The sequence below is a fragment of the Phyllobates terribilis genome, unplaced genomic scaffold (genome assembly GCF_046119375.1).
Source record: "Phyllobates terribilis strain yellow unplaced genomic scaffold, ASM4611937v1 Scaffold_4__5_contigs__length_816908805, whole genome shotgun sequence".
Taxonomy (NCBI): Eukaryota; Metazoa; Chordata; class Amphibia; order Anura; family Dendrobatidae; genus Phyllobates; species Phyllobates terribilis.
The window spans coordinates 399,359,731-399,386,918 of record NW_027362764.1 but is presented as its reverse complement, the minus strand read 5'-3'; the positions used below and the strand labels follow the sequence as shown (position 1 = coordinate 399,386,918).

Sequence of the window (27,188 nt, the reverse complement as noted above, 5' to 3'; positions counted from 1 at the left end):
CATCTTAGATCATAGAGAGAGAGACCTCACAGCATAATAAGGGACATTAAATTATTTCATGGGAAAAGAATTTCCTGGAAAAATCCACATAAACAGACAAATTTGAATTTCGCCTGATCCGCTCAGATCCAGTTCCCAGTTTTCTAGCCTTGGTATGAAACCTAATATATCACTACGTGAAACTGACCTAAGAGTAACATTGTATGCCCATAGTAATGCATTTGTGTGTGTTGAGGTATCTCACCAACCCCTTGGATCACAAACTTTGGTGTAGTTATGTTTCGTAGACTAGGTGAAGCTGGTTTAGATATGGCATGTACCATTATAATGTGTAAGGTACACAGTCCAAGTTTATAAGTGGCACAGTAGAGGTGCAAGAACTAATAAAAATGAAGAGCATGACATCTATTACTAGTAGTAGCGTTGCAGCAGTGGGGAATTTAGGGGAAACAATACTCTGGTTAACTTGTTATACATTTTGGCAGGTACAGCAGACTTGACGATGAAGCCAATAAAAATATAATAAAAAATATATACAAAATAATGTTGTCAAAAGATTACTAACCAATAAAAATTTAGTTGTAGGATTTTGTTTTTATCTGATGCTAAAAAGGTTGCTTGCTGTGTTATGGTGTGGTGACATTATAATACATCTACTGTTTTTTTCATTGTTTTATGTTGCCTAGTAAACCCTATGAAAGTTACTACATCTGACTAAAGGTAATGTCATTTCTTGTCAATTGTGGGATTTTTTCCATATGTGGATGACTCATTATTGCAATTGTTGATGGGAACAGAGACTGTGATTCTATTAACTATGATCTAGAAGGTCACCGGAGTTATGAGGAAGGCGCGTATTGCACCCCTGTTCTTTCCTAAACAAAGGAAAAGAGATCGCAGGTTTTAGCGATTATGTGGTTTCAACACTTTAAGAGAAGAAATCAATGATATTATATGTTTGCAAAGTGTTGTATATTAGTTACAAGTAGGGCAGCTGCCAGAGTTTCTACTACTGCTGTAAATCAAACATATCTGTTTTTGTACAGCATTGGCCAGGAGGACTGGAAATTACTGCTTGTACACGCTTGGGTGAAATGATTCCGCAAAGTATTCTTTCCCTATGTTGTAATAAGAAAGAATTGAGTGTTAAATCACAGAGATTTATAATATTAGACCATTTGTTTCTATCCACTAGTTCATATGTACAGGATAAAATATGCTGTTTTAGGAAATATTCTTAACTGCTCCATGGTAAAATATGATTCTTACAAACTGTAAATAAGTGATATTGTGATCCAAAGGCAACTTAAAGGGGACGGAGGAAAATCTCTTCTTTATACATGGAAGTAAAAAAAAGATGCTTCAGGATAAACATCACTTGCGTTTTCCTGACGCCTCTTTTGCTTGAAATATTAGATGGGCAAAATGGTATCTAAAAGTTGTTGCATGTACGCACCCTAAAGAGTGCGCTTCAGTGATCTCGGTCAGCTTCAGAGCATGGCTTTACTCTATTGAAAAGTGCTAGTAAGTAGTGTTGAGCAAATTTGTTCGGCATCTCAAATGTTCGTGGGCGGAGCCGATTTTTTGCCGTGAACAAGCCGGAACCCCGAACACGAACCCAAATTTGAAATGCCGAACAAATTCGCTCAACACTACTAGTATGCACTGCACATTTCGGTCACCACTACTAAACTACCCAATTATGCTTGCCAATAATCTTTCAGATTCTAAGGCTAACAAACCATCATTCATAATAATTGTTTAATATGAATGGTTTGAGCGACTGAAAGATGTGCCCAAAAACACATATTCATCGTGCATGAAATCATTTAGGAAAGCGAAAAAATTCTCGTACATCTTTCAAAAATTTTGTAATATAAATGGAAATGCTTGTTCAATGATGTTCCCTCACACAGCCTCATTAACAAAAATAGAAATTGTATGGTTCTATGAAGATGGCAAACTAAATGCTCTTAATGTGTAAAAGTCGGGCATCAGCATAGTCAAACTGACGAGTGATGAGCGAGTATGTTCTGTTAACCCTTTTGGTGAGCATGCTTTGTGCTCCCCGAGTATCTTCAGCGTGGTCTGGGTTTTATGTTTTCGTCACTCCGTGCTCACGATTTGCGACTGTTTGACAGCTTTAATACATTTGAGGAATCCCTAAGAAATATGCATTCCTCACATGTATTAAAGCTGTCAAACAGTCGCAAATCATGAGCATGGAGTGATGAAAACATAACACCCCAGCACATTGAAGATACTCGGAAAACACCCGAGCATGCTCATAAATCTCGAGTAACAAGCATGCTTGCTCGTCACTAATACTGACCCAAAGTTAAAAGGGGTAATTCCTCTTTGGGGATATTTTATTTTTACTTAAAGGCAACCTGTCATGTCCAATAACGCTCTGCAGCTTAACAACTTTGTGAAGGGACCTGGCCACTGAACTGAAAATGCAATACCTGGAAGGTGCACGTCCCAGCACAATGACAGATGGCTTTGCAGTCATAGTTCCGGGACGTGTTAACAGTCCCCGCTCACAATATAGTAAACAGTGACTTAAGCCTTGCCCCCAGTCCCACATGATTGAAGACCAGTGGCTCCAAGGAGAAATAAAGTTAATTTTCTCCTGGGTACCGCACCTTCAGTATAGCAGCCAGGCACCTTCATAATGCTATTAACCTGCAGATCAACCTTATAAATGCAGGTTATTAACTTTATCAGACATGACATTGCTGACTGCAGAATGAGTTAACTGAGAATCTGTCAATCAGCGTATGTGACACACAAGAAAAAGTTTTACTTTTGCAATAAAATTACTTTAAAAAGAAAAGGGCACTTTTAGTGCAAAAGTAAAAAAAAATAGATAAATTGGGTAGCACTATAATTGTCTCATCCCACCTAATAAAATCAACATGTTAATTTTACCTCATGGTGAGTGCTGTCAACAAATAAAATTAAAACCTATTACAAAATTGTTAGTTTTGCTAAACCCAACTCTCAAAAAATTGAATAAGACATTATAAATAAATAAGTCCAATAATCCCCCCAAGAATCTTTAGCCTAATATCAATATCATTTACTAATATAATTTGCATTTCCAAAAGTTTCTCAATTCTCCTCTTTCAGTATGTGTTCAGCACATGAGAACATTTCCTCTGTCAGTACTTTATCACTGCAGTTTGTGAAGGGGGCTGGCTCACTACCTCATTTCAATAGTCAAGTCACCTTCTCAGCCTGATCATGACAGAAAAAAAGCCAATAAGCCAATCTCACACACGCAGACCCCTGAGGATATCCCAACAAATAAACAAGAAACTTCTCCTGTGTTGAGGACAGGATGAAAGCGGAGCTGCAGGTTCCACTACTGATAGCTGAAGATTAGGGCACCTTTGGATATAAAAAATATATTAGTAACTTGTGTGTATTTACAACATGAGCTCAATTATTTAAGATGCCGCAGTGAGGTTATCGTGGATGAGCTGTGGCCCCTGCTCACTCTGACACCTTATAGACAAGGTGTGTCTTCCCTCTGATGTGCTGCAGTGGATGTGGTGCTGTCCACTTACTTCTGACCAGCTGGTCGCATCTGTCTCCAGGCATTTCTCTTCTGCAACCAGGGCATTAATAAATTCAGAGGACACAAGGTTCATAACAATAACTGGGACTTTACTTGGGGAAGAGGAATATGTACAATATTTACAGCCAGATATAATGGATAAGGCCCAACGGCTTGTCATCTTTTCCACTGGTACTTGACACAACTTCAGCCCTGGTTCCCAATTTTGATGAAGCATCTCTGTTACCTTATTCTCTAGCCCTAGAGAATCTTCCTCCCCAATGACAGTATATCTAGATCCTAATTCTCCCCACATCTTAGGTTTGAGTTCTGTCTTTTTCTGCAGGCTGCAGACAGAATGTGCACCCGGGTCCTCAATGACTCTCTTGAGTTTCCTAGGTCAGGGGACTATTGTGGAGGGATTCTTCACCTTGGTGATCCACTGTCTTGGGCATGGGGCTCATGTCTGCCCTAGCAGCCAATATACAGAGGCTGCCTGTACTATCCCAAGTACTATATCCCACTGACTTAATCACTTCCTGCTTCTGGAAACTAACCAGAGATTTCCTAAAGTGCCCACCCTCTATGGGCTGTCCTCACACACAGTTAACTCCCTCACTGCCCTAAATGCCTGCAATGCTACTGTCAAACTTCACCTGGAATCTGGATTCTAGACAGTGGCATCTTGTGGCTGGTTGCTAATACTACAGCCCACAAGGAAACATATCAGGAACAAAGCATTTATTCACATCCTGTGCTCAACCATAGCACTGGGTTCCCTTTCCCTCTACTGGGCTGGATTATCACAGCTAACCCATTAACTGGACCTAACTGCAGCCCAGAGAGATCTAACTGTCGGGAACATTCTCTTTAACCCTTTTAGTGCCAGAGGGAAGCTACTTCCTTCCCCACTACTACAATTACATGTATAGCATATTGTTATTAGGTGGAAACCCCTTTAAGTGTAAATATATCTAGTTATATACTGGTGAGATTGAGATGTAACACTGATTCAAGCCAAAAACGAATCTGCCCAGTGCCCCCTCCCCAACCTTAGCCTTTGCCAAGTGTGAATGTAATGTCACTGTAGAGAGGGGTAGACTCTTTGGCAGAAATGTATCTTCTGAAGGAACCAAGAATTCATTCTCTTTTATGGTCATTTTAACAATTGAGCTCTTGGAAAGTTGGGTGATAACTCTTGTAGGGATGGAATAGTTTAAAAATTAGTTGTCATCCAGCTGTTCCTGAAACACTTCTAAGTCAGAGAGCTATGAAAACTAGCCAATGGACAAAACATAACGAAAGTGAGGAACCTGGGAAAAACTGCAGAAGTGATTGTGGATAATTCAGTCACCAGACCTGTATCCATTTCTTTCTTGATTTGACTTTATGCAAGTCAGACATTTCTGCTGTGCAGGCGAAGGATTATGACATCAGTGGGATTTATTTAAGAATGACAAATATATCTGTCTCGAGTGCATTATAAAATATGCTGTGTAACACTGTTAGCATAAATAATGTATGTCTTCTGCATTACTAAAGCCTCTTAAAGCCCCACTGTGCCCAGTGTTCACTAAGGTAACTAGCAGATGTCTGATTAGTGACAGCATATGTCCATTTCTAAATCCCTTCCAAAAAAGTTGATGCTGTTTTCTGCTGTCCACACTTCGTCAGTTTTTATTAAAATATTAAACTGGATTATTTTCCCCAATGTCGTTATTATTTTTCAACTTGTGAAATATTATCTTTGCATGCTCAGAGATGTAATTAAAAAGGATTGACAGCAGAAAGAGCTCCTCGGAAACCCTTATATTAATAGGAAGGCTTGAACATATTTTAAAAAAGGGCTGGAAAATAGCAGTTGTAATGTTATGTCTATAACCAAGGTAGCTGCTCTAAATTGTAAAAAAAAATATTTTACTGAGAATAGAAACATAATTGTTAAGGTTTACACAATCTTTATACCTACATATACGGTTAATATAAGAGTTTACAGGTTGCGTTCACAAATGTTTATGTATTCACCATATATAATGGTGATAACAGTTTATTTAGGGTGCATATAATTTAATAAACTCCGAGCACTTCCTTTCCTGAGTGACCACAAGTTGTGTTCATGAATCTACATAAACTGAAAGTCATATGAAGCGCTAACTATAGAGTATATTCACACCAGACTTATTGCAAAAATCTATTCTTCTGTTCTTTTCATCTAAATGAACCTTGTAGAAATCCATGTACATGCTGCAGTAACAGCCCCATTCTCATGCATAGAAGATGATTTTTAGTTATAGACATTTCTGCCACTTGTGAATATGTTTCCTGCACAAAACAATGGTTATAAAGAGATTTTGTTCTGCCACAATAACACATTGATTGCTGGTGTTTTGCCCCAAAACAGGTTCATCTTCTAAAGTCCAATTATGTATTGTTATTTGTCCTGTTCTCCTCTACTATTAGATGATGAAATATTACACAACAAAACTATGCTTTATCCAAGCACTTGGGGTACAAGTACAAGAGTACAGGATTCAATTTTAATTTCCCTCTGTAACTGTGTTCAACTTTGAAAATGTATTTTACACTAGCCATTTAGCACCCGTATTATAAAGCTGGAGACAAAGAACACAGGTTTACAGCATTGCCATTAAGTGATAGATATTTTAGCTCCTCCCCTTTCTGCTTAGAGCATGCTCACAACATGCCACTTATTAGACAGTTTTTTTTAAGTCCAGGTGTCTGGGGTAAAAATTCAATTGAAAGGGCTAATTGGGATTACGAAATTAATAGCATATACTAAGGCTTTATTCATACTTCAGTATTTTTGATCAGTATTTCATCAGTATTGGTATGGCAAAACCAGGAGTGTCTCCAAAACACAGAACAGGTGTTAAACTTTCAATTATAGTTATAAAACTTCCACTCCTTATTTTGACATACAAACACTGATGAAAAATACTGACCAAATACTGACATGTGAATGAGGCCTTAGGATAGGCTAACAACTAGGCACCACCACCTATGAGCTGTTTGACGAGGGTGCTGCAATTCTGAAATATCTTCAATGTTTACCTTGATCTGTATGGCATTAAAGTGAATAGGACTACACTAAAATACCCAACACAGCTGCTATTAAATAGACGTTGTGCAGATATACAGAGCCCTGTAAATTGAAGTGCACTTGTGCCCCTTTAAATGGCAGGTCGAGAGTATGCCAGGAGATGAACCCCTACCAATCTGGCATTGATAGCTTATTTTTCAATATAATAATTTATTAACATTGTAATCCTAAAAAAATCTCTTTTGCAACGCCTTTGATAAGAGGATATTCACACAGTTGCTTAATGTTAGAACATTAGTAGTTACTACCCAATAGCAAAGTTAAGGAGGTGGTTGAGGTTGTACTACTATAATTATAAATTTGTATATAATACAGTAACATGTAAAAATGTGGGCACCGCTGGTCAAAATTACTGTTATTGTAACAGTTAAGCAAGTTGAAGATCTCTAAAAGTCCTAAAGTTGAAGATGACAAATTTCCTTTGTATTTAGGCAAAAAAATATATATATTATTGTCATTTTTTTTTTCATTTTAAAAATTATGAACAGAGAATTAGGCCGATGCAAAAGTTTGAGCACCCTTGGAGGTTTGTGTGCTCAGATAACTTTGACCAAGATTTCAGACCTTAATTAGGCTGTTAGGGTTACGGCTTGTTCACTATATTTGTTAGGATTGGCCAGGAGATGCAAATTTGCCAGTTTTATAAAAAAACTGCCTCCTCTAACCTTGTGCCATGGGTTCTTCTACGCAGCTGCCTAGCACTCTGAAAATGAAAATGGGGGATGCTCGCAAAACAGGAAAAGCCTATAAGAAGATAGCAAAGCTTTTTAAAGTTGCCATTTCCTCAGTTCGAAATGTAATTAAGAAATGACAGTTAACAGGAACAGTGGCGGTCAAGATAAGGTCTGGAAAACCAAGTAAAATTTCAGAGAGATCTGTTCATAGGATTGCTAAAGAGTCAAATCAGAACCCTTGCTTTACTGCAACGACCTTCAGAAAGATTTTGGAGACTCTGGAGTTGTGGTACATTGTTCTACTGTTCAGAGACACCTATACAAATATAGCTTTCATTGAAGAGTCATCAGAAGAAAAAAACCTCTGCTGCATCCTCACCATTAAATTCAGATTCAGAAGTATGCAAAAGAACATCTAAACAAGCCTGATGCATTTTGGAAACAAGTCCTGTGGACCGATGAGGTTAAAATAGAACTCTTTGTTCACAATATTTAAAGGTATGTTTGGAGAAAAAAGGGCACAGAATTTCAGGAAAATAACATCTCGCCAACCATTAAGCATGGAGGTGAATCAATCATGCTTTGGGGTTCTGTTTCAACCAATGGCACAGGGAACATTCACGGGTAGAGGGAAGAATGGATTCAATGAAATGTCAACAAATTCTTGATGCAAACATAACACCATCTGTGAAAAAAGCTTAAGTTGAAAAGAGGATGGCTTTTACAAATGGATAATTATCCTAAACACACAAGAAAATCCACAATAGATTACCTCAAAAGCACAAGCTGAAGGTTTTAAAATGGCCCTCACAGCCCCCTGTTCTTAACATCATTGAAAATTTGTGGCTAAACCTTCAAATAGCAGTGCATGCAAGACGACCCAGGAATATCACAGAACTGGAAGAACTTTTCAAGAAAGAATGGATGAAAATCCCTCAAACAAAAATTGAAAGACTCTTGTCTAGCTACAAAAAGCATTTACAAGCTGTGATGCTTTCAAAAGGGGGTTCTAATAAATACTAACCATGCAGGATGCCCAAACTTTCGCATCAGCCCTTTTTCCTTTTTGCAATTTTTAAAATGTAAAAGATGAAAAAATAATAATAAAAAAAATAAAAATAAAAAACAAATAAAAAAAAAATCTATATATATATTTGCCTAAAATACAAAGGAAATGTGTCATCTTTAACTTTGTTATAAGTCCAATTTATTTTAACACAATTTCATGAATTACTTTATAATATGTGCAAATTTGTGACTTACTCTGGGGTACAAGCTTGTAAGCTGCAGGGCACCCGTCCTGTAATAGGTCGATTTTTTGCATTACAGAATGAAGTATTGACTTGAATCCGCAGATCTTTGTAGCATGCTTCTTTGGTGTTCATGTGACCTGCAACAGGACAAACAACCTGCATTTTATTATTTTCCCACCATTAGACATATTCTAATTATAAATCTAGGATACGTTTTACCTGATGAATCTAATGCCCTTTATAAACATCTTTAAGCCTTATCCACTAATGTGATTTGCTTTATTTTAAAATCCCCTACTATTCTACCTATTCTGCTAATAACTATATTTGTTTTTGCCTTTTTTTTACTTCCTGTAACGTTTCATTTAAGGGGAGTCTCAAATGGGATATCAAAAGAACAAAGGTCCTGCAGTCAATTACACGCAACTTATAACACCCCACAAAACAGGACGTCATCAGTGGGCGGTGCAGTGGTCACTTACCACAGCTTCCTTCACTGCCGTCCCATGATGACATTCGGAATTGATCACGATGACGAAAGCAAGGAGAAGTGACTGCAGCTTTTTTCAGCACAGCCATACTTCTTTTGTCACCCTTACCCCACATCTTCTGTTCTCACCACCTCTATCACTGAAATAAGACGTCATCGGGGTCGGTGATAGAAAAAGAGTGGGAGTCAACAGTTCCACCCCCACAGCTTCTATCACCACCCTGAAACGAGTTGTCATCAGGGGCACCCTAGTTTTAGGGTGGCGATAGAAGCTGTGGGTCAGTTCTGCCATCACTCACCCTGCCTCCATCACAGCAAATGAATCCATACATCAACAGGAGACTGCAGTGAAAGAAGCTGGGGTAAGTGAACGCAGTGCAGCCCCCTGATTAAACCCTTCCTGAAATAACATTTTAACAAAAATGAAAAGAAAGGGTTAATTATGCACCACCAGTGGATCAACAATGAGAGGTAATTTGTATTCAGAAATGTGGTTTGTCAACACGTTTCGAAGTTCAAAACTGCTTCATCAGGACAAACCACATTGATTATGGGTTGTCCTGATGAAGACGGTTTGAACTTTGATACGCTTTGACAAATAAACCGAATTTCTGAATACCAATTACCTCTCATTGTTGATCCACTGGTGGCGCAAAATTAAACCTTTCTTTTCATTTTTTGTTTATATCGATCTGTAAGTCTGCAGCAGCCTAAGCCTATTAGTGGTTGTGGTCACACAACCAAACAAGGTGAGTACCATTGTCATTTGTCTCCCCACTGTTACTGGGCTAAAACCCTATTGTGCTTATTGTTATTTCAATTTTATTCACCTAATTTCAGGAGGGGTGACAGAAGCTGTGGGGAAGTGACAGCATTGCCATCCTCCTGTGACGTCCCATATGACATGCACCTTGAAGAAAATGTTACAGGAAGTAAAGTAAAAAAACAAACCAACAGATATGGGGATTAGCTGTATAGAGATAATGGAAGGAATTTCAAAATAAATCAAATTATAACAGTGGTCAAGGCTTAAAAATAGATATCTATAAAGGGCATTAGATGTATCGGACAGCCACTTTAAGCAAATATTAGAGAGCTGGTTAAAGGCATTCTCTGGTATTGGGTAAATTGTTGCCAATGATTAGTTATGCCTATGCATTATTCCTACTTATTTTCAAGATCTTTGCTTGCTGTCATTCTTATTTACATCCAAAAGGTGCACGGTGGCTCAGTGGTTAGCACTGCAGCCTTGCTGCGCTGGGATCCTGGGTTCATATCCCACCAAGGACAACATCTGCAAGGAGTTTGTATGTTCTCGCCGTGTTTGCGTGGGTTTCCTCCCACACTCCAAAGACATACTGATAGGGAATTTAGATTGGGAGCCCCGATGGGGACAGCGAAGATAATGTATGCAAAGCGCTGCGGAATAATTTAGCGCTATATAAAAATAAAGATTATTATTTGAAATAACAAGAGACTGCAAAAACTGACAAAAATAGTTGTTTTTGATAATGCCTACTGAAAACTCTTGACATACTGTAGATGTAGTATGCAAATAAATTAGATTATTGTTTTGTGGGGTAAATCTACTAAATGCCTATTTCTATACAGTCTTTACACAAGAAAATCCCATGGCAGACCATATTATCAGGGATACTATAAATTCTCAATTAAATGTAACCTACTCAACCCAGCAGGAAGTGCGGCGCTCAAAATCCCTAAAGTAGACAAATTCCCGGGCCCAGAAGGTATACGCTCCCAAGTATTGCAGGAATTAAGTAACGTGATAGAGAGACCATTAATTTTAATATCCACAGATTCAATATCAACCGTGTCTGTAGCACAAGACTTGTGCATGGCAAATGTGGTGCTAATTAGTGTTGAGCCACCCCCGTAGTGTTCGAGTTCGGTTCGGTTCGTCGAACACCCGTGTGTTCGCCAAACTGTTCGTCGAACACCTTCGAACACCGTTAAAACCAATGGCAGGCAAACAAAAACACATAGAAACACATAGAAAACACCTTCAAAGGTGTCCAAAAGCTGACAAACTGCTCAGAAGACACAACTAACACATGGAAAAGTGACAAGTACATATAGTCATGCGAAAAGAAAAGAGGTGGAGGAGTAAAAGGAGGGGGAGACACAAATATAGGCATGTCATGCCCTTCTAAAATCCAAAAAGTGAGAAGCCGACACGTTCAGTCCGCTCCTGCCCGTGCCACCTCCGTGTCGCCGGGTTTGTGCCAGAGCCGCGGTGAACCCTGACGGCCAGCCCCCCTCTCCCAATACTGGTGCCTGTCCGCTGGTGGGTCGAGCGAGCCCCCCTGTGGTGGAGGCAGCTCTAAGCTTTTTAATTTAAATTGTCTCTCTAATTTGAATGAATACACTTTAAATCCATTTACAAGGATCTATTGGAGGGCAAGTCTCATGCCAGCAGCCGCGTAATTCCAGCTCCAGTAGCGTCCACTAAAGCTGCTGCAGTTAAAAAGCTTTAATAAGGATCGAGCTCGGCTGTCCACCGCAAGGCATCTTACTGCCAGTCCCAGCCCCTATGCCTTGGGGTGCCTCCTGATGCTCTTCACTGAGTATCCCGTGGTCCCGAAGCATTTCCTTTGAAAAAATTAAGTGTCCAAACTACAGGTGGTGTAGCTTGCTTAACAGCCGGGATAATCCGCTGACTAGCAGACACTGCTACTAGGCACAAAGTATTTCCTGGGCTAGATGCAGTTAAAAATTTGTAATTAGATACTCTCGTTGGATGCTGAGAAAGCATTCCATAGAGTCTCCTGGCACGCCATATATGATTCTCTTAAAAAGGGGTCTAGGGGACCCTTTTATAGCCAAAATCACGGCCCTGTATCACAATACGTCACCTAGGCTGAAGATAAATGGAACTGTAGCACCCTGAGGGCTCGGTTGCTACAGAGGTATTGCACCTCACCCAGAGGTGTGATATCTCACTCTCAGGTAAGGATGGAGTGTGGATCAGGACCCGACACCTGCATGCATTACACCACATTGCCGTGGGGCAGGGCGACCAATGTGCCTCTGAGATGGGCACGACAGTCCCTGTCCCTGGCTGGAGTGGGGGGAGGGAACACTGAGGAAGGGGAACCCTGTAGTGCAGGAGCAGGGAGGAAGCAGTTCTGGGTGCATTGAGAAGGGAGTATAAAAGGTGGGCACCATCTTAGTTCAGTGCAGAGAAGTCTGAGCAGAAGTGGCAGGGAGCAGGGGCTCTGCAAGAGCTCTGCTCCGGAGGCGGGCCTAGTAACAGAGGCCCAGGCCTGGAAGAGGGAGAAGGAAGGAAGAGGAGCGGAGAAGGCTCCAGGAACGAGGAATGAAGGGATCCCAGGGGTGCGGACGGGCGAGTCGCCACCGCACGCCCGAATCCACCTGCGTGGAGGGGTCAGGCCAAAGGGGGAGACCGGTCCCCGAAACTAGTGGAGGCAGGAAACGACCCTCAGCTAGAAACCGGAGGCTCTGACATTTTATGTGGCGCAGCCCCTCGCTACACCCGCTAGGAAAGCACCACATAGGGTCAGGGAAACTGGCGCCAAGTTTACCAAGAGGAGGCCCGAGGCAGCCGGACAGAAGGGTTGGTAAGAAAGGCCAGACAAAGGACACACAAAGGGGATCCTGTGAAGCGCTCCAAAGTTATCTGGGAGTTGTCTGAGCCCCTCACCTGGTGAGCACAGTACGACGTGGGCAGCTGTTACCTGCAGACGTGGTCTGGATAATAAGAACTGTGAGTAAAGGCCCTGGACTGCATCACTGACTCCGTGTCGTTACTGCTGCTGCCCTGCACCATCACCCCCAGCCTCCGCATACACTGCCCTGAGGCTATACTCCTCCCGTGGGAAGTTATGCTACTCTCTGCTGCACCCACAACACCAGCCTCAGCGGTCTGCCCTGCAGCGGCGGTTCACTCTGACCGCAATCCACGGGTGGCGTAGTCGGACATTTAAACATCAAAACCACATAAATAGCTCACTGGTTTGACCACCCTGAGCCACGGAACAGGGTCGCCGCCACGAAGACTACAACCACCAGCATCCACCAAAAAGGGTCCGGCTCCGGGTGTCCCAAGGCCCAGGGGGTGCATCAGAACATTTTCTTCACCTTTCACAATCACCAATGGGACAAGGCAGGGATGTCCTCTGTCCCCTCTCTTATACATCCTAGTGACAGAGCACCTGCTCTCATCAATTCGCCATAACCCCAATATTAGGTGGATTGAGGTGGGAGGCACCGAGTACAAGTGCTCTCTATTTGCTGATGATGTCCTAGTATATATCACTCAATCACATATATCCATCCATGCTGTTATGGCTGAAATAGATCACTTTGTTACATGGTCAAATTTTAAAATCAATGCAGCGAAGTCTGAGGCCCTCGATGTCTCCCTCCCCAAATCCATATAGGATTCCATCCAGTCCAACTTTCCCTTTGCCTGGCCCTCACAGGGTATCAAATACTTAGGAATTCCTATTCATAGAGACCTCTCCCATCTATGTTATCTTAATTTTGGGCCCTTTATTGAACAACTCCATACAGACCACGGCTGGCAAGTTAGAACTGTAAGATTCACTACGTGAACCACTGGTGTTTTGTGGAAAAGCACATGTACACTGTGTTCCAAATTATTATGCAAAAAGTGTTTAGGAGTGATAAGGGAAGAATTTGTTTGTTTGTCAGTTAAACTCATTGATGGTGATGTGTGTCAGGGCTCTTTATATCACTGTAAGCAATTGCAGACACCTGTGCTAATTAGTTTGGCAGGTGTGTCCAATGAAAGGCAAGACTACTTAAGAAGGCTGTCTCACATTATTAAGCAGCCTACATTTTCTGCCAAAATGGGAAAGAAAAAGAATGTGTCGGCTGCTGAGAAGCAACAAATTGTGGAGTGTTTAGGTCAAGGCATGACTACAATCAACATTGTGCGATGATCAGGATGAAGTGTCTTGGCAATCAAGAAGTATGTAGCTGATTCACAGTACACACGTGTGCGTGCTGATAAGGGCAAATTGAGGACTCTTTCCTACAGGCAATTACGTCAGGTTAAAAGAGCAGCGGCAAAAAAGCCTTGTCATAGCAGCAGACAAGTTTTTGAAGCTGCTGGTGCCTCCAACGTCCCCCAAACAACAAGATGCAGGGTCCTTCAGAGGTTTGCAGCTGTGCATACGCCATCCTGTCGACCTCCTCTATCCACTTCACACAAGCAGAAACGGCTCCAGTGGGCTAAACATTACATGAAGACTGATTTCAAAACTGTTTTGTTCACGGATGAGTGCCGTGCAGCGCTCGATGGTCCAGATGGATGGAGTGGAGGATGGCTGGTTGATGGACACCCCACGCAAACACGGCTACAGCGCCAACAAGGAGGAGGTGGAGTAATGTTTTGGGCTGGAATCATGGGGAGAGAGATTGTCGGCCCCTTTAGGATCCCTGAAGGCGCTAAAGATGAACTCCATAATGTATGTGGATTTTCTCAAACAGCACTTCCTGCCATGGTTCAAGAAGAAGAACCGTGTATTTCACAGCAAGATCATTTTTTTGTATGATAATGCACCATCTCATGCTGCACATAAAACATCTGCATCTCTGGCTGATATGGGCATAAAAGGGGACAAACTTATGGTGTGACCCCCATGCTCCCCTGACCTCTACCCCATTCAGAACCTCTGGAGCATCATCAAAAGGAGTGTCTATGATGGCGGGAGGCAGTTCACATCTAAGCAACACCTCTGGGAGGGTATTCTGTCCTCATGCAAAACAATTGAAGCAGAAACCATCCAAAACCTGACAAATTCAATGGACGAGAGAGTTCAGAAGCTCCTTTCGAACAAAGGGTCCTATGTGAAAATGTAACATCACCTAGAATAAAGTTTTGAGTTGAAAACTGTTTGATTTCAGTTTCTAATAGCCTGCTAATGCTTATAATTTCAAAAATGACCATTTTTTTGGTCTTTATTAAAATGAAAAGGTTGATCGAAAAGTTTGGGGGATCTAAGAGTGTGGCAAACCAGTAGTCATGATTACTTCGAATTCTGACAATATGAGGGTCATGTTGCAGGTAGTGCAGCAAGAAGGCACTTATGTGTCTTGCGCATCTCGGAGCCCCAAAATTATTTTCCGGGCTAGATGCAGCTAAAAATTATTATTAATTTTATATCTGGTGGAGCTTAGTATAGATGGCCTAATAGGATCAGTGCTGCACACTGCTACAAAGCCCAAATTATTTTCCAGCCAAGATACAGATAAACATGATTAGTAATTTTAAATCTGGTGGAGCTTATTATAGATGGCCTAATAGAATCAGTGCTGCACACTGCTACAAAGCCCAAATTATTTTCCAGCCAAGATACAGATAAACATGATTAGTAATTTGAAAGCTTAAAACGGTTGGTAGGGTGATTTTAACCAATCATCAAGCTTTTACTCTCCCCAGGATGACACAGGGGTAGAAAAGTCGTTTCGGATCCATGATTTGTTCATCTTTATGAACGTGAGTCTGTCTACATTATCAGTGGAGAGCCGCGTGCGCTTATCTGTCAGCACACCACCAGCAGTGCTGAACACACGTTCAGACAGAACGCTGGCTGCGGGGCATGACAAGATCTCCAAGGCGTAAGTGGCTAGCTCCGGCCATTTATCCAGATTGGAAGCCCAAAAAGAGCAAGGGTCCAGTGACACAGTCATGGCTTCAATGTTTACTTGGAGATACTCCTGTACCATCGTCTCTAGGCGTTGACTATGTGTCAGACTTCTTGTCTCCTGTGGCCTTGCAAAGGATGGGCTAAAAAAGTGGTGAAATGATTCCGCAAAATTGATGTTACCAGCAGATACTGTGGTTCTGTTACGGTTTGAGTGCTGAACACTTGACGGTCCCACGGTTGGCAAGTTGGAACTGTGAGATTCACTACGTGCACCACTGGTGTTTTGTGGAAAAGCACATGTAAGATTCTGCAACAGTCTCTGCTGATACTCCTGCATGCGTGCATCCCTTTCTATGGCAGGAATAATTTCGGCAAATTTACTTTTGTACCGGGGATCTAACAGTGTGGCAACCCAGTAGTCAGGATTATTTCTATTTCTCACAATTCGAGGGTCATGTTGCAGGTAGTGCAGCAAGAAGGCACTCATGTGTGTTGCGCATCCAGGAGCACCAAGTCCCTGTTGTGTTGGTGGCGAGGTAACAATCATGCTTCCTTCCTCTGTCCTCTCCCCCCAACCTCGCACAACAGAAATGTGATCAAGGTCTCCCTCATCTGATGAGTCATCCATCAGTTCGTCCTCCACTTCTTCCTGGGCTCCTGCACCTTCCTCACTAGTTTGGCTGCTACCATGCGCCCTGGTAAAACCATCTCCCCCACCCTCACATGCCTGCCGCCTTGGTGCTGCCGACCGTCTGGACCTTGCAGATGTTAGCCCTTCCGCATACAACTCCTCCTCCTCTACTTCCTCCACCTCCTCTTGTGCCACCACCTGACTCCGAATTCTGTTTAACATGTGCTCCAGCATGTAAATCACCGGAATAGTCATGCTGATAATGGCATCGTCAGCATTAAACATCTTCGTCGCCATTTCAAAACTGTGCAGAAGGGTGCATAGGTCCCTGATCTGAGACCACTCCTCCAGCGTGATTTTCCCCACCTCTGGATCTCGTTGGCCCAGGCTATACGTCAGAACGTATTGCACCAGGGCTTGTCGGTGCTGCCACAGTCGCTGCAACATGTGCAGAGTTGAATTCCACCGGGTAGGCACATCGCATTTTAGCCGGTGAAGTGGCAGGCCCAACGACTTCTGTAGAGATGTAAGTCGCTGAGCTGCGGGATGCGAACGGCGGAAGTGAGCACACAGCGACCGTGCCCTCTGCAGAAGGCCATCTAGTCTGGGATAGTGGGCTAAAAATTGCTGGACAACCAGGTTCAACACGTGAGCCATACAAGGCACGTGTGTGACATTGCCCCAGCGAAGGGCCGCACCCAGGTTTGCAGCATTGTCGCACACGGCCTTCCCTGGTTTCAGGTCCAGTGGAGACAACCATTCATGAAATTGGTTCTCCAGAGCTGACCACAACTCCTCAGCTGTGTGACTCACATTTCCCAGACATTTCAAAGTAAAAACCGCCTGATGACGTTGAGCCCTACTGCCAGCATAGTAAGGAGGTGTGCAGGATCCCTTCTGCGCAGTTAGAAAGCTTGTGGCATGACCAGACAGGCTTTGGGTGCAGGTGGAAGACTGAGAGGAGGTTGAGGAGGCAGAAGCAGTGGAGGAACTTTGACATAAAGAGGATTGACGCACAACTCGTGGGGACGGCAAGACTTGGACAGCAGCCCCTTGTCCTGCTGTCACCATAGTTACCCAGTGCCCAGTCAGCGACATGTAACGCCCCTGTCCATGCCTACTCGTCCAAGTGTCTGTGGTGAAATGCACCCTGTCACACACAGAGTTTCTCAAAGAAGCGGTGATGCTGTGTGCGACATGCTGGTGGAGCGCAGGCACACCTTTCTTTGAGAAGTAGTGCCGACTGGGCATCTGGTACTGGGGCACTGCGACGGACATAAGGTCTCGAAAATCCTCTGTGTCCACCAGGCGGATAGGCAGCATTTCTGTAGCCAAGAGCTTGCAGATGGTGAAATTCAACCTCTTAGCTTTCTCATGGCTAGGAGGAAATGGTCTTTTACTTGTCCACATCTGAGGGACCGAGGGCTGGCTATTGTGCTTAGACGGGGTTGATAAGGGTGTCCCCGGCAAACTGCCGGTCTGTGAGGAAGATGCAGGCGAACATGTTAGGTTGCCTTGATCCAAAGGTGGTGCTATCGATGTCGGACAGCGCTCAACACCAGCTGGTGTTACCACCTCCAAAGAAAATGATGACCTGCCAATCACGCTGGCTGTTGCGGGTAAAGAGGTGGCAGGTCTGCGCCCCAAAACAGGTGTGACTGCTGTCCCCCCAGTCACAGAGGATGAAGAGGCCGCGGATGCACAAGATATGGCAGACGGTGGTTGGCCTGGCCGGCTAGGCCACATTGTAGCACACTGAGCTTCCCACTGCAACTTATGCTTCATGTCCATGTGCCGGTTCATGCATGAAGTACTCAAGCTATGTATTTTTTGGCCTCTACTTAGCTTTTGCTGACAAATGTTACAGATAACACGAGTTGGGTCATCTTTATCGATCTGAAAAAATGCCCAGGCTATGCAAGGCTTAGCACCCATGCGACCTGAAGAGCCACCACGACTTGTGGTGAGAGGCAGAGTTGTGTTTGAGGATGCAGTTGTTGACGTGCTTCCAGTACTACGTCTCTGTCCAGGAAGGCGCAACCTGACCTCGTCGTCACTAGCATCTTCCTCCACCTCCTCTGCTGACCTCATCTCTTGGCTGACTGTGGGTTGACAGTAAGTGGGATCTCCAACCTCATCATCCCGTCGTCCTCAGAGCCAACCTGTTCCTGCCCTGACAAAAAACTAAAGTTGTCGCTCCAATCAGGTATTTGAGTCTCATCATTGTCTTCCTCATTGTCTCCACCAACAGGAGTTACAGTTTGGGAATGAGGGTCTACATTATGGTCAGAACCTTCTGCGTCTGGTCCTGGATCCGACTCATAAAGATTCTGGGCATCAGTGCAGATCATTTCCTCGTCTGGATTCACAGAAGCGCTGGAGTCGACCTCTGATTCCCAGGCTATAGTATGAGTAAACAGCTCTGCAGACTCAACCATCTGTTCTACCTCATACTCAGACGGGCAGCTGGAGATTTGGGAGCTGTGAGGAAGCAAGTGCGATTGGGGTGACACCTTTGAGGACTGGAGTATTTGTGATGTTGAAGTTGATGTGGAGGAGAGCCCACTTAAAGGAGCACTTGATATCCGTTGAAGCACCTGCTGTTTTTGTGCCTCATCTGGAATTTGTAGCGATTGGGGTGGCCGTAAGAAAGGGATCTTATCACATTGTCCGCTAAAAGAAGTAGACATTTTAGTTTGGCTGGAAGATGGTCTTTCTTCTGCAGATGTTACTGTTGCTTTAACACCTACCCCACGGACACAACCTTTTTTCCCCTTCCCAACACGCCTATTCCCCTTTCCACCAGCAGCAGGCCTTTTTCCACTCATTTTGGTGGTTAACTAATTCACAACTCTGGAGTTGTTTGCACAAAAAAACAGTGGATGGGAACCGAGCAGAGCTGAGTGGCCAAACTGTGGTATTAGGCCAAAACTATTGGCTGGGTTAGATGGAGAAAAAAATTATATTTGATTTGCAACCTGATGGAGGTCAGTATAGATGGACTAATTGAACAAGTCCCACACACAGCTAGAAGCCCAAATATTTTTTCAGAGGTAGATGCAGAAAAAAAATATATTCAGTTTGCAACCTGATGGAGGTCAGTATAGATGGACTAATAGAGAAAGTCCCACACACTGCTAGAAGGCCAAATATTTTTTCAGAGCTAGATGCAGACAAAAAAATATTTTGAATTTGCAACCTGATGGAGGTCAGTATAGGTGGACTAATAGAACAAGTCCCACACACTGCTAGAAGGCCAAATATTTTTTCAGAGCTAGATGCAGAAAAAAATTATATTCAGTTTGCAACCTGATGGAGGTCAGTATAGATGGACTAATAGAACAAGTCCCACACACAGCTAGAAGCCCAAATATTTTTTCAGAGGTAGATGCAGAAAAAAATTATATTCAGTTTGCAACCTGATGGAGGTCTGTATAGATGGATTAATAGAACAAGTCCCACACACAGCTAGAAGCCCAATATTTTTTCAGAGGTAGATGCAGAAAAAAAAATATTTTTAATTTGCAACCTGATGGAGGTCAGTATAGATGGACTAATAGAGAAAGTCCCACACACTACTAGAAGGCCAAATATTTTTTCAGAGTTAGATGCAGAAAAAAATTATATTCAGTTTGCAACCTGATGGAGGTCAGTATAGATGGACTAATAGAACAAGTCCCACACACAGCTAGAAGCCCAAATATTTTTTTAGAGGTAGATGCAGATAAAAATTATTTTCAATTTGCAACCTGATGGAGGTCAGTATAGATGGACTAATAGAGAAAGTCCCACACACTGCTAGAAGGCGAAATATTTTTTCAGAGCTAGATGCAGACAAAAAATTATTTTGAATTTGCAACCTGATGGAGGTCAGTATAGGTGGACTAATAGAACAAGTCCCACACACTGCTAGAAGGCCAAATATTTTTTCAGAGCTAGATGCAGAAAAAAATTATATTCAGTTTGCAACCTGATGGAGGTCAGTATAGATGGACTAATAGAGAAAGTCCCACACACTGCTAGAAGGCCAAATATTTTTTCAGAGCTAGATGCAGAAAAAAATTATATTCAGTTTGCAACCTGATGGAGGTCAGTATAGATGGACTAATAGAACAAGTCCCACACACTGCTAGAAGCCCAAATATTTTTTCAGAGCTAGATGCAGAAAAAAATTATATTCAATTTGCAACCTGATGGAGGTCAGTATAGATGGACTAATAGAATGATGCTATGCCCAAAAGATTTTACTTCACTAGGTGCAGTAAAAAAATTGGTATTCTATACACAGGTGGTATATCTTGCAACACAGATAGGCTACTCCACTAACACACTCTGCAATAGGCCAAAAAGGATTAGCTTTGCTAGATTCAGCCAAATGCTGTGAAAAAAACTTGCACAGCACTGGCACAGACCTGCCTGGCAAAAACTGATAGGAACTGATGTAACCTAGTCCTGAAAAGGACTGCAATTACAATTAGTCTTTACTCCCACAATCTATCTATTTAAGAGCACAGACCTGCCTGATAAAAGTCGTAGGAAATGCTGTAACCTAGTCCTTAAAAGGACTGCAATCACAACTATTCCCTACTCCCAAGCTATCTGCAGATTTGTGCGAAAATTGGCTTGAAATTAACAAGGTATAGTGCACACAGCAACAGCGGTGCCGTCTAACACGCAGCTGCAGCAGTGAGAAAATGGTGGCGACGGAGAAAATGGCTTGGTCTTATAGGGCAAGGACATGTGACATACACTGCCAATGACACATGCCCTTGCTTGTGTGAAAAACAGCAGTTCGCTCCGTGTGTGCGCTGCTGATAGGCTGACAGACTGCACCTCCCCACTGCAAATGCGGGAAAGAGAAAAAAAAATGGAGATCTTCATTATTCCTGCAGAGATCCATCCCCTGCCCCTCCCCCCACCCCGCTGTACACTCAAACTGCGTATTAACATTAATTTTCATCATTACTGAGAAAAAATCCAGTTATGATTTTGGTGCACGAACAGTTATCGAACATAACCTCGAACAGCCGAATTTTTCTCAAATCGTTCGTGTTCGCCGAACGGCTCGAACACCGCCCAAAACAGCTCGAATTTGAGATTGGCGAACAGTTCGAGTAGAACAACGCTCATCTCTAGTGCTAATATTCAAAAAGGGAACAAAGCTTGAGCCTAGGAATTACAGGCCAGTAAGTTTACCTTCTACTGATGGTAAAATCCTTGAGGGTTTTCTAAGAGATGCTATCCTGAAGTATCTCAGTAAGGATAAGCTCATGACCCAGCATCAACATGGGTTATGAGGGATTAGTCATGTCGAACTAATCTGATCAGATTTTATGAGGAGGTAAGTTTCAGAAAGGACCAGGGAAATGCAGTGGATGTTGTCTATATGGGTTTTTCAAAGGTGTTTGATATGGTGCCACACAAATAGTTGGCGTATACAATGAGAGTAACGGGACTAGGGGAAAAATTTGTAACTGCGTTAACAACTGTCTCAGTGATAGGAAACAAAGAGTTGCTATTTAAGGAACACACCCGGATTGGGTCACAGTTAACAGTGGGGTACCACAGGAGTCAGTATTGGACCTTCTTTTTAACATATTTATTAATGATCTTGTAGAGGGCATACAAAGTACAATTTCAATATGTACAGATGTTACTATACTCTGCAAGGTAATCAAACACATAGGAAAATAACTTAAAGGGGTTTTCCCATGAACAAAAGATCATTTTAATCAATAGATCTTGGAATAATAGTAAGTTCCACAATTGGATGTGTTTAAATAAAATGTCCCTGTGCTGATGTAATGACCGGGGGTCCGAGAGAGATCCAGTGAGTCACAAACTGAGACAGAGACAGAAATAAGCAACACTTTCTTTACTAAAACAGGGATTAGACTAAAATTCAGTATTGAATAAATCAGTCTCAGGTTCTGCCTGGGACACTGTCTCTACTAAGTACACACAATCAGCAAACGCTGAAATCAATGTGCCAATCTCAAGGTTTCCAGCTTATGTGAATTATTCTAATGATCTGGAACAATTTTACCTAAACACAGTGTCAAACTAGTGAGGGCGGTATATGGGGACCCCCTGAGATGGCACACTGAATACAATCCTACCACTATGAACAATAATAATGCATGAAACTATATCAATTGCTCTTATACCCTTATTATCAGGATACCCGGGTATCTTAAAGTTATGGTACCGTTAACCTCAGATGCAGTCTATCACAGGCCTGTGAATAGCGGTGGCTGCAGCTTGTCCCGATAAACTTTGGCGCCAAAACAAAAACAAAGTTCACAAAAACAGCAAAAATTCCTTGTCTTGTCGGCCAATGCCGAGCCCACACGCTGGGGACTTTAGTCCTGTAGCCTCAGATTAAGGTCTGGGAAGATCTCTTCACAAAGTCTTGTCAATATCCTCTCAGTGGAAATGACACCAGAAACCTTCTTTCCTCCCGAAGTCTCTCACTCTTATCCAGTACACCAACCATGTGCTCCATCACAGAAATGGATTCCTCCGTCCCTTCCTTTATCACTCGACACGTGACTCCTTCAGCACAAAGTCTCTAATCCACTCAGCATGGACTTCCACAAAACTCCACAGAGCCACACAGCTTTCCCCAGCTCAGCACTTGTTCTTAAACAGAGAAAGGGGTAAACAAACTCCACAGGGAAGCGTGTAAAGACAGTGTCTTCTTGCAGCTCCATTCTCACAGACTTCCTGTCTAGTCTCTCACATATCAGATGCTCTTAGAACACACACAGTTTCTTGCACTGCCCCTCCTCTGAGCTCAGCCAGGCAAAAGTCACAGGGTCCTAGGGCTCTCCTGCTGTTATCACATTTCACACTCTCACACTAAGTTAATCTTATAAATGTGCACCTGCTGTGTACTGTGTAATGGATGTGTCTGACCGTACAGGAACATGGTCTGATCGTACCACAGCTCCTAGGCAGGGGGAGAAGCAAAAGAGTATACAGACATTACAGCAGAGGATCACAGCTGATTCTTTCATTGAAGTCAAACATTGTTTAAAAACAGGCAGTGAAATGTTTTATCTCACAAAAAGAATCAGCTGCGATCCCATGCTGTAATGTCTGTATACTCTCTTTTGCTTCCTCCCCTGCCCGGGAGATGTGATATGATCAGACCGTGTTCCTGCATGGTCAGACACAGCCATTACACAGTACACAGCAGGGACACATTTATAAGATTATCTCAGCACAGTGACATTTTATTTAAACACATCCAAATCTGGAAGTTATTATTATTCCAATATCTATTGATTAAAATGTACTTTTGTTCATGGGAAAACCCCTTTAAAGTTACAGAGGGACTTATATAAACTGGAGGCTTGGGCTGAGAAATTGCAACGGAAGTTTAATGTAGATAAATATAAGGTCATGCACTTGGGCAGACAAATTAAAATGTATAATTACTACTAAATTGTAAAACACTGGGCAAAACTGTCACTGAAAGACTTGGGCATTTTGATGAATGGCAAACACATCTTTAATGACCAGTGCCAGGCAGCTGCTGCCAAGGCAAATAAAATATTGGGATGCAATAAAAGAGTCTTAGATTATTATGACAAGAACATGGTTTTCCCTATATACAATTCTCTAGTGTCACCACACTTAAAATACTGTGTACAATTTTGGTCTCTGCTGTATTAGAAGGACATAACTGACATAAGCGGAAGAAGAGAAGAGTGACTAAGGTTATTAAGGGAATGGGTGACCTACAATATCATTATGGGTTATCATACTTGGGGTTATTTAGTTTGGAAAAATAAAGGCTTAGGAACGATCTTATTAAAATGTACAAATATATGAGTGGACAGTATAGAAATCTTTGTAATGATCTTTTTACACCTCGGCTTATGAGAGTGAAAAGAGTCATCCTCTATGTATAGAGGAAAGTAGGTTTAATTATCATTACAGATGATGATTTTTTATTATAAGAGCAGTGTGATTATGGAAGTCTCTGCCACATGAGTGGTTGATACAAAATTTCAAGCAGGGTCTGGATGTATTTCTTGAAAAATATATTATAGGTTATGGGTACTAGATTTTGTGATGGGACGTTGATCCAGTGAAGTAGTCTGATAGCCGTATATGGAGTCGGGAAGGACATTTTCCCCTTATATTTGTAATACAGGTGTCAGAATGCAATGCGCAGAGTCACAAAATGAGGGCAGTCAAATAGCTATAAATAACATACAGTCCAGACCAAAAGTTTGGACACACCTTCTCATTTAAAGATTTTTCTGTATTTTCATGACTATGAAAATTGTACATTCACACTGAAGGCAACAAAACTATGAATTAACACATGTGGAATTATATACTTAACAAAAAAGTGTGAAACAACTGAAAATATGTCTTATATTCTAGGTTCTTCAAAGTAGCCACCTTTTGCTTTGATGACTGCTTTGTACACTCTTGCCATTCTCTGGTGTGCCCTGTCAGGTTTATTAAGTGGGATTTCTTGTCTTATAAATGGGGTTGGGACCATCAGTTGTGTTGTGAAGTCTGATAGTCCTACTGAAGGTGTGTCCAAACTTTTGGTCTGTACTGTATATATATATACATATATATATATATATATATGTATATATATATATATATATATATATATTAAACAAGCTGACAGGGATTGCAGCAGGGGTTAGTAATGAGAACACTATCACAATAGCAATAACAATAGCAATAACACAGAATGCATCACAATAGCAATAACAATAGCAATAAAATCCTTCTCTACAATACTGTATCTAGCCCAAATATGGGATTACTACTGAAGTCCATTAGTTCTGCAAATGGCCCTAGCGGGGTTCTCCGGTTATTCCCGCTAGGCCTATAAGTCTTTTTCTGACAAAGTCAATTAGATCCTGTTTGGCTTGTTCCACCTCACCCGTCCCCCTCCCAACCTGATACAATAAACCTGATTGTTCCCAGTACCGTGAGGGAGCGGTTGAAGTGACAGCCTTGTTCAGTGATGACACTCGTCGGCTTCTGCTGACGAGATCTCTCCGGCACGACTCGTTTCTATCCTCTCTTAGTCCTGTCAATCGGGGCGGTTTACCATGTCGTGGGTAGGAGGGTCTTGTACATTTCCTTAATGTTGTATCTAAGTCCCGGTCCTCTTCCGTAGCCATGACACCCAAGGGACCGCTGTGCTGAATCCTGCGCTTGTTCACCAGCAGCCACCCATCTTGCCTTACGGGTCTCTCACCCCGGTCTTTCCCGCTGGTTCCTTCAGCGCGTCCGGCCTGCGTCACGTCTCTTTCTGTGTCTGGTGCCAAAATCACCTAAGGCACTGCGCGCTCGACCGTTAAATTTTGAAATCCTTTGCTGGAGGTCACCTGACCAGGTCCAGCGTGCAAACTTGAAATGCTCACCAGATGGAGCTCTTTCTCCTTATTACATACATCTCGCATTGATTCTCTGAAAAACTTTTCTCCTTCTATTGCATTCCTCCCTCCTTTTTGATCACCAGTCCCCGGGCGAGTGGATTCTTTGCAAGATCTATGCCTCCTTCGAGGCAGCATAAGTTCAGACAAGAGTTGAGCACACTCTTCTGTTTATGGTCTAGCTTACTCCCAACCGGTTTGGCCCTTACCAACACAGGATCTCCTGGTCAGAGTGGGTTCACTGAAATCGGGGCTGCCCTGTATGCTCTATTTCCTGAAATTTCTGTGCTATCAGCTTTCTCACAGTATGAAGCCGCTATCTGTGTTCTTGAATCCAGGTACTCGGACTGTTGTACGGACCGGAATCTTCTGAGTCTAGCTGCAGCTCAGTAATCTCTCGTCCATTCCTTCCAAACAATAGCATATAGGGTGTTGTAACCAGTAGTCGCATGAACGCGATTATTATACACTCACACCAACTCGGACACGAACTCGGACCATTTCATTTTCTTGTCCTCTTCCAACGTCTGTAACATCTGCAACAAGGTTCGGTTGAAGAGCTCACATGCCCCATTTCCCTGGGGGTGATAGGGCATTGTTTGAGATCTGTTGATCCCATAGATATGATATAACTCATCCATGACTCTCCCTTGGAAGCAGGCCCCTTGGTCAGAATGTATTCATTTCGGACACCCATAGATCCGAATGAAATCTTGACAAATGGCCTTGGCTGCGGTTTCTGCCGTCTGATCCCGAGTAGATGTCACCACTGCAAACTTGGTGAAGTGATCGATCATTACCAAACAATGCCCGTAGCCTTTGTATGAAGCTCCGATCATCAGATAATCGATCATCAGAACCTCTAATGGTGCTGAAGTTCAGGTGGTCTGAATGGGAGCTTTTTGTTCAGGAGTCTTGCTCAACTCACATTGCCAACACTTTCGGCAAACTTCTTCGATTTCTTGCCGCAGTTGGGGCCAATATACCAGTCGTTGTAACCACCGGAAGGTCTCCTCCACGCCAAAATGGGCACCTCTTCCATGAGCCTCCTGGGCTAATTGTGTTACTAGTGTTCCTGGGACTAATACCTGCCAGGTCATGTCAAACTCTCGAGGTAGCTGGATTTTCCGGCATAGAAAGCCATCCTTCAAGAGTCTTTCCCACTGATCTAAGATTTGTAGGGTAGTTGGGAGTGAAGCAGCCCTAGCCTCCTGGTCGGGTCTCTGACCTAGAGCAACCCATTCCCTAAGCTTTGCCAACTCTGGGTCGAACTGTTGCAACTGTATCCACTCGTCTCTTGAGCGACCCAGGATTTGAGTGGGCCTTGCCTTTTCTTTGGAGTTCTGAGCATCGATTACAGCTGCAGCGAATTGATGAAAATC

The 27,188-nt window shown here is 42.6% G+C and overlaps 1 protein-coding gene across 2 annotated transcripts in view; it reads right to left on the bottom strand.

Moving 5' to 3' along the window:
- The window catches only part of ADAMTS16 (ADAM metallopeptidase with thrombospondin type 1 motif 16), a 453,100-nt gene that overhangs the window by 65,233 nt on the left and 360,679 nt on the right, over positions 1-27,188 (bottom strand). For both annotated transcript variants that reach the window (XR_012320095.1, XM_073678502.1), the window contains exon 18: positions 8,621-8,747. Coding sequence is in view for 1 of the 2 variants with exons in the window: in XM_073678502.1 (XP_073534603.1) it covers positions 8,621-8,747 (127 nt within the window). In the remaining variant the exon portion in view is untranslated. The remainder of the gene's footprint in view (positions 1-8,620; positions 8,748-27,188) is intronic.